Here is a 12193-nt window from a genome sequence, read left to right on the forward strand (position 1 = left end):
CGGGGGGGGGGGGGGGGGGGGGGGGGGGGGGGGGGGGGGGGGTAGGTAAACTAGATGGAAAGAAAGCGGTTGAATTCAGGAATAATCTCCATTTTCAAGCATTTCAATTCATTGATGGGATACATTTCAATAATGTTGGCCTGGTGTACTTGCATTAGTTGTTATATTCTTACAGTAACAAACCAAAATAAAATTATGGGTCTTGAGTTTTGGAACTTTGGACACTGCCTATTTGTTGCATTTGCTGCATTTCATTTAGCCTTCAAATCTTTCAATTCCAACCCAATGAAACTCTGACAAAATGTCTATACCTGCATGCATCAAAACCTAGACAACGTTCCAGCTTGGGTTGGTAAGTGACGAGTACCAGGCAATAACCATCTCCCATAAAAGTAAATCAGACCATCTGCCCTTGAGGTTTAATGGCATTACCATCGCTGAATTCACCACCATCAGCATCTTCAGGGTTAGCATTGACCACAAACATAACTGGACTAGCCTTATAAATAATGAGTACAAGAGCAGGGCAGAGGCTGGATATTCTGTGGAGAGGAGCTCAACTCCAAATTCCCCAAATCCTGCCCACATCTGCAAATCAGGAATGTGATTGAATACTTGCCTGTATGAGTGCAGCTCTAACAACAAAAGAAACTCAACACCATCCAGGACAAAGCAGCCCACTTAATAAACATCTTATCCAGCATCTTAAACAATCATTACCTGTACTGCTGATGCACAGTGGCAGCAGTGTCGACCATCTATAAAATGCACTGCACCAACTCCCAAGGCTCCTTGTACATCACCTTCCAAACCTGTGACTTCTATCACATAAAAGAACAAGAGCAGCAGATACATGGGAACGCCACCACCTGCAACTTCCTCGCCAAGCCACTCCCCAGCCTAACTTGGAACTATATCACCATTTCTCCACTTTTGCTCAGTCAAAATCTTGAAAATTCCCTAACAGTACTGTGGGTGGACAAACACCACATGGAGTGCAGCATTTCAAGAAAGCGACTCACTGAGGGTTGGACAATAAATGTTGACCTTGCCATTGATGCTCACATGAATGATTTTTTTTTAATGGAATTTTGACACGCTGATTAATAGAAAATGACAGTAGCAGAAGCTGTTAGTGGGGATTCAAATAGAAAGAATGGTGACATTAGCAAAAATGTATCTCAGAGCTCTAGGTTCAAATGGATTGCAGGTGCAAAAGAAATGTGGGACCACTGCTTTTAGCACATACATAAATGGCTTGGGCTCAGGGATTTAAAATATGTTGTTGAAATTTCGGATTATATCAAATTGGGTAGAAGGCTGCACCATATTGGAGGATGATGTAAAACAGGCATGGAAGATTTGGATAAATTATCAGTGCAATTCATTATAACACATTGATTCATTTTAGTAGGAGAAATAAAGAAGCCGCTTATTCCCTGAAGGTAAAAGACTAAATGGGGTACCGGGGCAGAGCGATATTGGTATTCAGATACATTGATAAAAACAGCAGAAATGTCGATGAGGCCATTAACAGTGCGAACAAAGTGATGTTTTATTTTTAGTGAGATAGAATACAAAAGCAGAGAGATAATGCTCATTTTATGCAGAACTTTGGTAAACCACACTTGTCGTATTATGCATAGTTCTGGTCACCATACTTCAAAAATGACATTGTAGCATGAAAGAAAGTGCCAAAACGTTTGGAAGAATTCTACGAGAATTGAAATATGCTTCTATCAGGAAACATAACCGGCTAGGACTCTCGAGAAAAGAGAAGACAAAGAGGAGACCTAAGAGAGAGGTCTTAAAAATTCTGAACTATTTTGATAGGGTGGACAAGGAGAAACTGTTTTCCTTACACAAGTGAGTCCAAAACGAGGTAGAATGTACAGTTGCACTAACAGAGCAAAAATAATTTAAGAGGAATTTCTTTACACGAGGAGTGGTGAACGTGTGGAGCTTATGGCTGCACAAAATGGTTAAACTAAAATAAATTCAGGGCAGCATGGTGGTGCGGTGGTTAGCATGGCACCGAGGACGCAGATTCGATCTTGGCCTCAGGTCACTGTCCATGTGGCGTTTGCACATTCTCCCCCGTGTCTGTGTGGGTCTCACTCCCACAACCCAAAGATGTGCAGGGTAGGTGAATTGGCCATGCTAAATTACCCCTTAATTTGAAAAATCAGTCAATAAATAAAATACGTTCATATATTTATGCGGGGGAGCTTGATGTATATTGAAGAAGTTGGGAATAGAAGAATGAAGCGGCTGGGTGAGAAGAGGAAATTAAACTAAGAGGAGGATCTTGCAGAGTATAAACAACAAACTAGATTAGTTGGGCTGAATAGCCTACTTCTACGTTTAGATTATATAAGGAGCAGTAAAAGAGACAGCTTTTTATTGAACTAGTCATGATTTGTGTGGAGCTCAGAAATACTGGCACAATTATGTTGATTGTACGCCCTTTAAAATAAATCTCCAGGGTGGCATGGTGGCACAGTGGTTAGCACTGCCGAAGACCCGGGTTTGATCCCGGACGCAGGTAACTGTCCGTGTGGAATTTGCACATTCTCCCCATGTCTGCGCGGGCTCACCTCCACAAGGATGTGCAGGGTAGGTGGATTGGCCACGCAAAAATTGGCCCTTAATTGGAAAAAAAAATGAACTGGGTACTTTAAATTTTAAAAAATAATAAATTTCCTTTGGCTAATCTTAGTATGCTTCCTGAAACTTTTATGTCCACAGAAGTATGTTGTAAATGTTTTTACCTGAACCCAAGAGAGGGAGTTCATGGCCACAAAAATAACTTGATAAAGGTTTGCATATTCAGAAGAATGTGACATGTATCTAAAATTTATTAATATTGTAAACAACTTCATTTGAAATTATATCACATCTCATGACACCCTTCGTATATTCCAAAATACTTTACAACAAAGGCAACCAGTTGCACACGTACTGCACCAATATGTGCAAGTCATTGGTTAAGCAGAGTATGCTACTGTGTGATGCTCTTTTGTCATCAGTGAGAATTTTCTTCCTCACAAAGAGAGAAGGCTAGAAGATCTGCAAGCTCAGAGTATTTGAACACCACCACTTAATGGACTAAAGATTTGTAAGAAACTAAATCAAAATGACACATTGTACGAGGATTTCTGCAGAGGTGAAAAAGTATCAGTTAAGATATAGCATAATATTGGCTATTAGTTCCCGAGGAATCAAAGGCTAGGAATCCTACAGAGAGTAACTCACCTCCTGACGACCCCCCCCCCCCCCCCCCCCCCCCCAAAAAGCCTGTCCGCTATATATAAGGCACAAGCCAGGAATGTAATGGAATACTTTTATTTCCCTTTTTTTTTTAATTTAGAGTACGCAATTCATTTTTCCAATTAAGGGACTTTAGCATGGTCAATCCACCTACTCTGGCGAAACCCACGCAAACATGTGGAGAATGTGTAAACTCCACATAGACAGTGACCCAGAGCCGGGATTGAACCTGCAACCTCAGCACCGTGAGGCAGCAATGCTAACCACTGCACCACAGTGCTGCCCTCATGGAATACTCTTCACTCACCTGGGTGAGTGCAGCTCCAACAACTCTCAAGAAACTCAACACCATCCAGGACATAGCAGCGCGCTTGATTGTTCCCCCTAAACAAACATTCAAACCCTCCACCACTGACGAGCAATGACAACCATTTACAAGATGCACTGTAGTAACTGACCAAGGTTATTTAGCCAGCACCTTCCAAACCCACGACCCTCGCAGGACAAGAGTAGCAGATACCTGGGAACTCCACCACCTTGAGGTTCCCCTCCAAGTCACTCAGCACCCTGACTTGGAAATATATCACGGTTCCTTCACTGTCGCTGGGGCAACATCTTGAAACTCCCTCCCTAACAGCTCAGTAGGTGTACCTACACCTCAAGGACTGCACCGGTCCAAGAAGTCAACTCGCCACCACCTTCTGAAGGACAACTAGGGATGGGCAATAAATGCTGGCCGAACCAGCGAAGTCCACACCCCGTAAATGAATTAAAAGAAAAAGGAGTCCTGTTAGTTAAAGGCATCTATTTCCAAACTATTGCACCATTCTGGAGAAAATTGCTATTGCCCTTTGAATTGTTGACAATTGCCCTATGAATTTTGTAGGTGTTTTAATTATTATTATTGTTATGAACAAAGTTCAAAATTTTGTCATATCTTTCTCCTTAGAATCTTGTAGTTAATTATTATTGGTTCTACCTATACCTGTAGATAATGTATAAAGGATCATTGAGTGCAAACTGTTGCTGTTAAATATAATAACTGAAGTCACAAAGGTAGATCAGAAATCATTTTATGTACGAAGACGAGGACATCATCCAACTTGTAACTAAAAAATCATCTCCAGCCCAGGTTGTGATCTTTGTGATTGTGTGGGGGGTTGGGGGCGGTGTCATTAGTTCACTCCCACTAACCAGTGAATTTGTATGAATTGCGGGTGATGTTTCTTGATTTCATGTGCAGTGAGTTGGAATGTGAAACTCCACCTCTCCTTCAGTTGAAAATTTCAGTATTTCACTACTTATTGATAAATTTAGAAGTGAGAAGGAGGCTAGTCCAACTTGAAGGAACTAACTGATAGTCGCAAAGGCCGACTGAAGATTCTGGTGCCCTCATTTGCTATGCCCCCACCAACCCTCCAAGGTCTCTGGGTGGCACTGCCAGGCTGGCAGGGACACTGCCAGGGTGCCAGTGTCAGGGTGGCACTTCCAAAGGCTGGGTCCTGAGGGGGGTCATGCCCATGAAACGGGAGATGTAGGGGCCATGATGGGTGAGAGGGGATGAAGGGCGGGTATGAAGAGGCCTCACAGGTTGGGGGGTGGGGTTGAAGGGTGGGGGGTCCTGAAGGGGGAGGCCTGAAAGTGGGTCTGAGGAGGCCTGAAAAGGAGGACCCTCGGTCACCCCATAACGGGGTGTCCTTACTTGAGTGGGGGTGGGGGGAGAATGCCTGTGCATATGGGGGGTGGCATTTCCCTTGTGTGTGTGGGGGTGTGGATGTGTGTGTGTGTGGGGGGGGAGTGATGAAGGCAATAGACTATCTACTAATATCCATTACAAGCCCACTGACTCCCAAAGTGAAAATGTATCCTACTTCCTCAACTATGATTTCCCACCCACAGTTGTTGACCTGGCCCTCAACAGCATGCGGTTCATCTCCCGCACCACTACTCTTGCCCTCTTCCCTCCCTCCCAGATCAAGAATTGTGTCCCCCTCGTTCTCACATTTCGCCCTACCAGCCTCCGTATGCAAAGCATAATCCTCCACCATTTTCGCCATCACCAAACACATCTTCCCTTCACTCCCTCTGTCAGCATTCCGCAGAGACCGTTCCCTCCGGGATAATCTAGCCCACTCCCCCACCATACCCAACACCTCTCCCATCACCCATGACACCTTCCCATGCAAGTGCAGAACGTGTAACACCTGCCCCTTTACCTCTGAATCATGCTCAACATCCCAGACCCAAAACACTCATTCCAGGTTAAGCAGCGTTTCACTTGCACCTCCTTCAATTTGGTCTATTCCATTTGCTGCTCCCAATGTGGCCTCCTCTATATCGGAGAGATCAAACGTAGACTGGGTGATCGCTTTGCGAGCACCTTCGGTCTGTGCGCATTCAGGACCCTGATCTTCCCATTTTAACACAGGACCCTGCTCCCATGCCTGTCACGTGGATGTCCTTGGCCTGCTGCAGTGTTCCAGTGAAGCTCAATGCAAACTGGAGGAACAACATCTCGTCTTCCGGTTAGGCACACTACAGCCTTCTGGTCTCAACATCGAATTCAACAACTTCAGATGATTAGCTCGACCCACCTCAACCCCTTTGTTTTCATTCCATTTAATTTTAACTGTCTTTTACCTTATTTCTTTCTTGTCTTTCTTTATATATGTATTTCTTTCCCACCCACCCCCAACACTCTTTCCCCTATCTTATCTACCCTTTCCTTACCTTTTCTCCCTTTAGCTTCCCCCTCCCCCCCTTCTCATTTTGCCTCTCTTTCCCCCCCCCCCCCCCCCCCCCCCACCACCACCACCATCACCACACACACACACACACACACACACACACACACACACATCTACATCTGTCAGTTTGCTCTCTGATTTTAGTTTCTCTGCTATTTGGCCTTTCAAACCTTTTTATTCTCTCTGGGGACTGCCATTAGCATTCCTTTCCCTTAGTTTCTGTGGCTATGACTCATCTTTCATTCCCTCACCCTACAGTATAAATATCTCCCACTTTCTATGCCTTTTAGCTTTGACAAAGGGTCATCTGGACTCAAAACGTTGGCTCTTTTCTCCCCTTACAGATTCTGCTGGACCTCCTGAGAACTTCCAGCATTTCTCTTTTGGTTTAAGTGTTTTTAATTGTAACTACTGTTGTAATTTAAGAAAACATGGAAGCTCATTTCCACACTAGGGCCAACAAATAATATTAGCCCATAATTTCCAAGTTCCAGAGTCTTGAAACTGAGGGGTAGCCCAAAGATGTGCTGGACATCCCACCTCCAGAAGGTTCCTAGGTAAGACTTGCATTGCATGGCAGTTGCCCATGGAGTTCAAACTTGGGTTGGGCAATTGTGCTGCAGTGGGAACCATCCAAAAGAACAATATAAATCTCCAAACTTCAGATGGTTCCGACTCTCTTTCAGTAATAGTTACCCAGAAAACATTAGAAGAATTAAAACCACATCCAACTTCTGGATTCTGTATGACTGTAATTGTTCCTCCCATTTATGGGACTCCCATAACCCCAACAGGACCGCCCGACTGCCCCCCCTCCCAATTACTTTCCTCACCTCTGACCATTGACCACCCCTCCAAACCCCCCCCCCCCCCATTTCTAGATAAGTAATAGAAGAGGTGAGGCAGTGCGAATCGGAATGCCTCTCCACGGAGGTTATGGGTCAATGACATAAATGGCCACATAATTTTAGTGGTGAAGTTTGCAAGATAAATGTCGACCAGGAAAACAAGTAAATAGTTCAATGATCCATTATTTATGGAGTTAAAATGCACTGAGATTGACTGTAGTAAATCATATTTCTCAATGTTGAGTTTCCAATCTCAGAGGGATCCAAGCACTACAGAAAGAGGCAGGTTGGTGGCTTCAGAAATGCATTGGCTGAATCAAGTGCTGCTATTTTAACTTAATGACACATGCAACATAAAACAAAGGTCGCACTTCGTATTCACAATATTTTTGTGCTAAATTGGCAATTAGAATTTTTGATGATGTTTGAATGAAAACTTTTGATTGTTTGTCTCCTGCCATTTATGCCAAAATAGAAGACAGAGTTCACTCTGTACTGGTGGCATGCAGTGACATCATTTGTTCAAATAGGAAACTTTAGGAAAATATTGCTATTTAAATTTGCTGCTTCTTTTTCCAGATCACAAGCAAAAGTAAAGAATCGTTCTGGGCACTCATTAAAGGTCTGAGTGATGCCTTCTCTGGGTGGCTGGTGATGCTACTGGTTGGGCTCATGGCAGGTATGAAGAAAGACATGATTATCTTTTGTTAAGTAACTGCATCAATGTGCCTTTGTGGGACAAAAGTCTTATATATTTTAAAGAAGGGGAATTGAATAGATATGTCAGATTAGAAGACCAGGCTGAGAAATCAATTTCAAATAATTATAAACTGGAATTAGCTTCTTTAATTTGTGTCTTCGCGAGTTAACTGGCGAGTTTACTTCTCCTCATGATGAGAGGTGGTTGAGGAAATTTGAAGACCAGCAGTTATCAATCTCCGAGCATTTCGGAGATCATGTAATTTCATCCGTGTACAATTCACTTCCTTCATACTGATAATCTCTAACTCTTCCCAACTGAGACTTGTGCTTCTAGCATGTTTTTCTTTGGAAAAATATTTTATTGAGGCATTTATGGACAGAAACACAACCCCAAACCAGTCAACATGGCTGTACATAACCAGCACAACAAAAAAAACAATTCCCACCAACCTGCCCCTCCTTGCCCAACTCAAGTCGATAAACGGCTGCCACCTCCGGGCCGTGCCCTTCCACAGAGCTCCTCAACGTGAACTTTACTTTCTCTAACCTGAGAAACCCTGCCAGGTCACTTACTCATGCCCCCGACTTCGGGCGGGGGGGGGCCCCCCCCGAGTCCCTCCATTCTCGTAAGATTCATCTCCGGGCTACCAGGAAGGCAAAGGCCAAGACATCAGCCTCTCTCGCCCCCAAAAACCGCCATCTCTGGACTCGGGGCCACCTTCACTTTCAGAACCTCCAATATAACGTCAGCAAACCCCTGCCAAGCTTTGGACACACCTAGAGCATGTGGACATGGTTGTTGTTTTATTTCTGGTCAGATACAAACCAAGCACTAGGTTTTATTTCTAGATTAATAAAATTGAAAAGTCGACAAGTTATGCTAAGTCTCAATGAACCTTGGTTAGAGTATTGCTTGTGGCTCTGCTTACCATATTATAAAAAAGGATATAGAAGCATGGGAGAGGGTGCAGAGACGATTTACAAGGATGATATCAGAAATGCATTGGTATACATATCCGGAAAGGTTTGGCGGGCTGGGTCTCTACCCTTTTGCAAAAAGGCTGAGGAGTGATCTAATAAAATACATTAAAATGATGAAAAGTTTTGATAGAGTAGATATTGGGCACTGCTTCTTATTGGAAAGAGAAAACTAGAGGGCATCAACATAAGATAGTCACCAAGAAATTTAATAGGGAATTCAGAAGAAACATTTTCACCTTAAGCATTGTAAGGATGTGGAACTCGCTGCCAAAGGGAATGGTGGAAGTGAAGTTAGATATATTTCAGGGGAAAATTTGACAAGCATATGAGCGAAGGAATAGATGATTTATGAGGGTAGATTTAGATGAGAAAAGATGGGAGGCGCCTGAAATAGAGCATAAATGTTGGCATGGACTGGTTGAGCTGAATGCCCTGTTTCTGTGCTGAACAGCCTTTGTAATCCTATGTAATTGTAGTCAGGATATCGCTTGCAACGGTTTCCTACTCCTCTCTGTTACCCCTGGTGTACCCCTCTTCTTTCTCATCTCCATCCTGCTCCTTGGCAATATCATCTGAAAACACAGGGTCGGTATCCACATGTACATATGGACCAACCAGTCTGTACATCATCACCACCTTTCTTGACCCTTTCAGGATCTCTTAAATTGCTTGTCTGACATCCAGTACTGGCTGTATAGAAATTTCTTCCAATTAAATCTTCCGGTCAATGCCAAAAACTCTGTTCCCCAGCTATTGACTCCTTGGGAACTAGCAGTAGGCCGTTTGACCCCTCACTATCTTTCCTGGCTCTGGGTTTTCTCTGGTCCCTGTTTAATTCTGGGATATTCTGTGATTCTGGTGTAAATTCTATTAGCCCTTTCTGGACCTCCTTTAACTTTACTGGCCTGACTTTGATCTTTTTACATTCAAGCAGCTCATGCTCAATGACTGCGGGCTTTATTTCACATTTTTGAGCCTCTACACATTCCCATGCCTTCTGAACTCCTGCAGCTGTCTGCTGGCTGATGTTGGCCTCTTTTCTTTTTCTGGCTAAGTCTTTTCTGCCAGCCAAATTGTTTCCGAGGAGAAAATCGGCTCCTGCTGCGGTTAATTCATGGACAATTCCGACCATGACAGGGCCTGAAACGAGGTCACACTCTCGGTGGACCCTATGGAAGGATGTAAACACAGATCCTCCTCCCACTTCACTCATCAGGGTTTTGGCCTGCAGCGAGGATGCGGAGAGAGTGGTAGTGATGGTTGTTTGGGGAGGAGAGGGGGGCAACAATTGTGAAGGTGTAGATTTCCCTCCAGTATTTAGGACTGAGTGGCCCCTGTGTCCAAGAGCAGCATAATAGACTTGTTCAAATTTTGGGATTGGTTTGGGGGCACTGTTCCTGAAAGGACAAACTCCAGAAATTATCTGGAAGTTTGTCCAGCTTAGATATATGTTGAACCCTCCAGAGAGTACGTTTCTGTAGCAAGAATCTCTGCCTACTCTACCGTATTACCCATTGGGGGGTCCTTCGGGAGACCACTCGTATGGAACCCGATTAGACCTGCATGCCTCTGTGCTCAAGCCTGGAATGCCCAACATTATTACAATCAGAACACCGAGACCTCCTGATGTCCCCCTTTTGGGTTGCAAGAGGACAACTTGCACCCTACTTTGGGTTTTCCTATCTGCGTATCTGTCCAATGTTTATGGGAATGGCTTGGAAAAGGTCAGCCTGACTTTCCAGGTCAAGGGGGAAGATTGAAGCTTTCTGTTATGATGACTGAATCCTGGGCTATGAGGATTCTCTGCTCCTCCAAGTACATCCTCAGAATGGAGTGTAAGCAGTTTTTAAATTACTGAAACATTATCAACTCCCTCAATCTCTCATAGGCATGTTGGATCTTTAGGGACCTTACCCATTGATCTCACACAATCTGCTTCAGCTGTCCGAACTCTAGGTAGGTTTTGTGTGGGTTTCTTGTGAGTGTTCCAAAATTATTGGCTATATGCTTCCAGACCTAATTCGTAGGCACTTAGGTTAACAGCCTTGGTCTGTTCATAATTCATGGTCACATCAGGAGTCAGCATAAAGTTAGAACTCTTGAGCGCTCTCTGACAGATGCCCTAGATTTTAAAAGGTGCAGATATCTGATGGCCATTTCAGCTGTTCAGCTGCTTTCTCAAAAATGGCAAAAAGTTAATCTGGCATACTTGAGGGCCTCGGAATAGTTCAGTTAGGAAGATAGGGGGTGCTATCTGGTAGAGAGTGATTTCCACTTGCAGCTTCTGGCTATCTGGTTCTCCAATTGTGTTACATTTCCAATTTTTGGAGCTGGAATTCTTCTCTTTCCCTTTCTCTCTCCTGATCTCTGTCCTGAAATTGTAGCTGCAATTTGAGGTTTTCCAGCTCAAATTTGGCTGGGGAGGGGATTCAAAGTCATGGTTGAGCTCTGTATCTATCTGTTCTATCGGATATCGGAGATCCAAATGTTCTACCAACAACTGGTCACTTTACTGGGTAACTTTAATTGTACCTTCAGTTGCTCTTTGATAAGGGATGTAAATGTTTCACAGTTCAGCTCGCCTTGCTTGACTCACATTTGGGCACAAAAAGGTGCCTTTTCCTAGTGTTAGGGAAAAGAAATTGACTGTGGTACGTTACTTGTGTTTTAAAATTCACTCCAGCCACCGAGTTTTAGTTTCTAATTGGCTCTTTTATATCAGATTTGGCTTGAGTCTTTCTGGAGTCTGGTCAAATTCAAATGGGCGACCCTAATTTGAGATTCCAATTTCTTTATTGACAGATACGGGGTTAATTCAAACAGCAGTAATTTCTCCTCTCACCATCTGTGTATAAGCAGAAAGGTTTGGATTTGTTTCTATAATCTTTATAAGCAGTAGCATGTTTCCCAACCTTCCATTTTGGTGAAATACAATTTTCTATTAATAATCCCATAGCAAATTCAAGAAGGGGTAAACTCAAAAGGGTTTGTATATTTGGACACATTCAAAACGTGCAACGGGTTTGCAATGTCACCTTTGTATTCAGATAGTAAAGAAAGGGATAGAGAAAAGAATCATTTACAGTACAGAGATCACAGATGAAATAAACATTTGTTCATATGTGTTCCACAGTCCAGAATCAAAGTCCAATGAGGTATCCCTTCATGGAGGTCAGTGGGCTGAAAACCGATGTTGCAGAGTTCACTTTTCCAGTGGTGTAGTTTTCAAATGATGAGATAGGCATGCAGAGATGAATCAGTCTTGTGGGATATAGAACTTCAAGCAGAAGCAGGGTAAATGGGGCCAGGTGATCAAACTAGGCCAGAGCTCCTTCCGTGTTGCCTTCTGGTCAGATGGTAAACAGACTGAGCTATGCAGTTCAGCAAGGCAATATTATTTATTCCACAGGCCAGAGGCTCATGTCACATGACTCCCTCCTTTCCACCGTATTTGACAACGGATGTGTCTCGAACATCTGGATTCCAAAGTGTCTTAACCATTCGGAATTGAAAAGATGGTTGCAGGGCCTTTGTCTTAGCAGGCAATCTATCTCCTTTTGACAAGGCTTAATTATTAAATGCAGATGGCCTTTGTATAGCTCTCTTTGAAGTTGGGCTGTCCAATCAACAGTTATCAACAGTAAT

At 43.5% G+C, this 12193-nt stretch overlaps 1 protein-coding gene across 8 annotated transcripts in view; it reads left to right on the forward strand.

Moving 5' to 3' along the window:
• Positions 1-12193, forward strand: part of clcn5b (chloride channel, voltage-sensitive 5b) — a 116483-nt gene that overhangs the window by 63257 nt on the left and 41033 nt on the right. For all 8 annotated transcript variants that reach the window (XM_038775583.1, XM_038775582.1, XM_038775586.1 and 5 more), the window contains one exon: positions 7445-7544. In XM_038775583.1, coding sequence (XP_038631511.1) covers positions 7445-7544 — 100 coding nt within the window. The remainder of the gene's footprint in view (positions 1-7444; positions 7545-12193) is intronic.

Source organism: Scyliorhinus canicula, chromosome 17, assembly GCF_902713615.1.
Source record: "Scyliorhinus canicula chromosome 17, sScyCan1.1, whole genome shotgun sequence".
Taxonomy (NCBI): domain Eukaryota; kingdom Metazoa; phylum Chordata; class Chondrichthyes; order Carcharhiniformes; family Scyliorhinidae; genus Scyliorhinus; species Scyliorhinus canicula.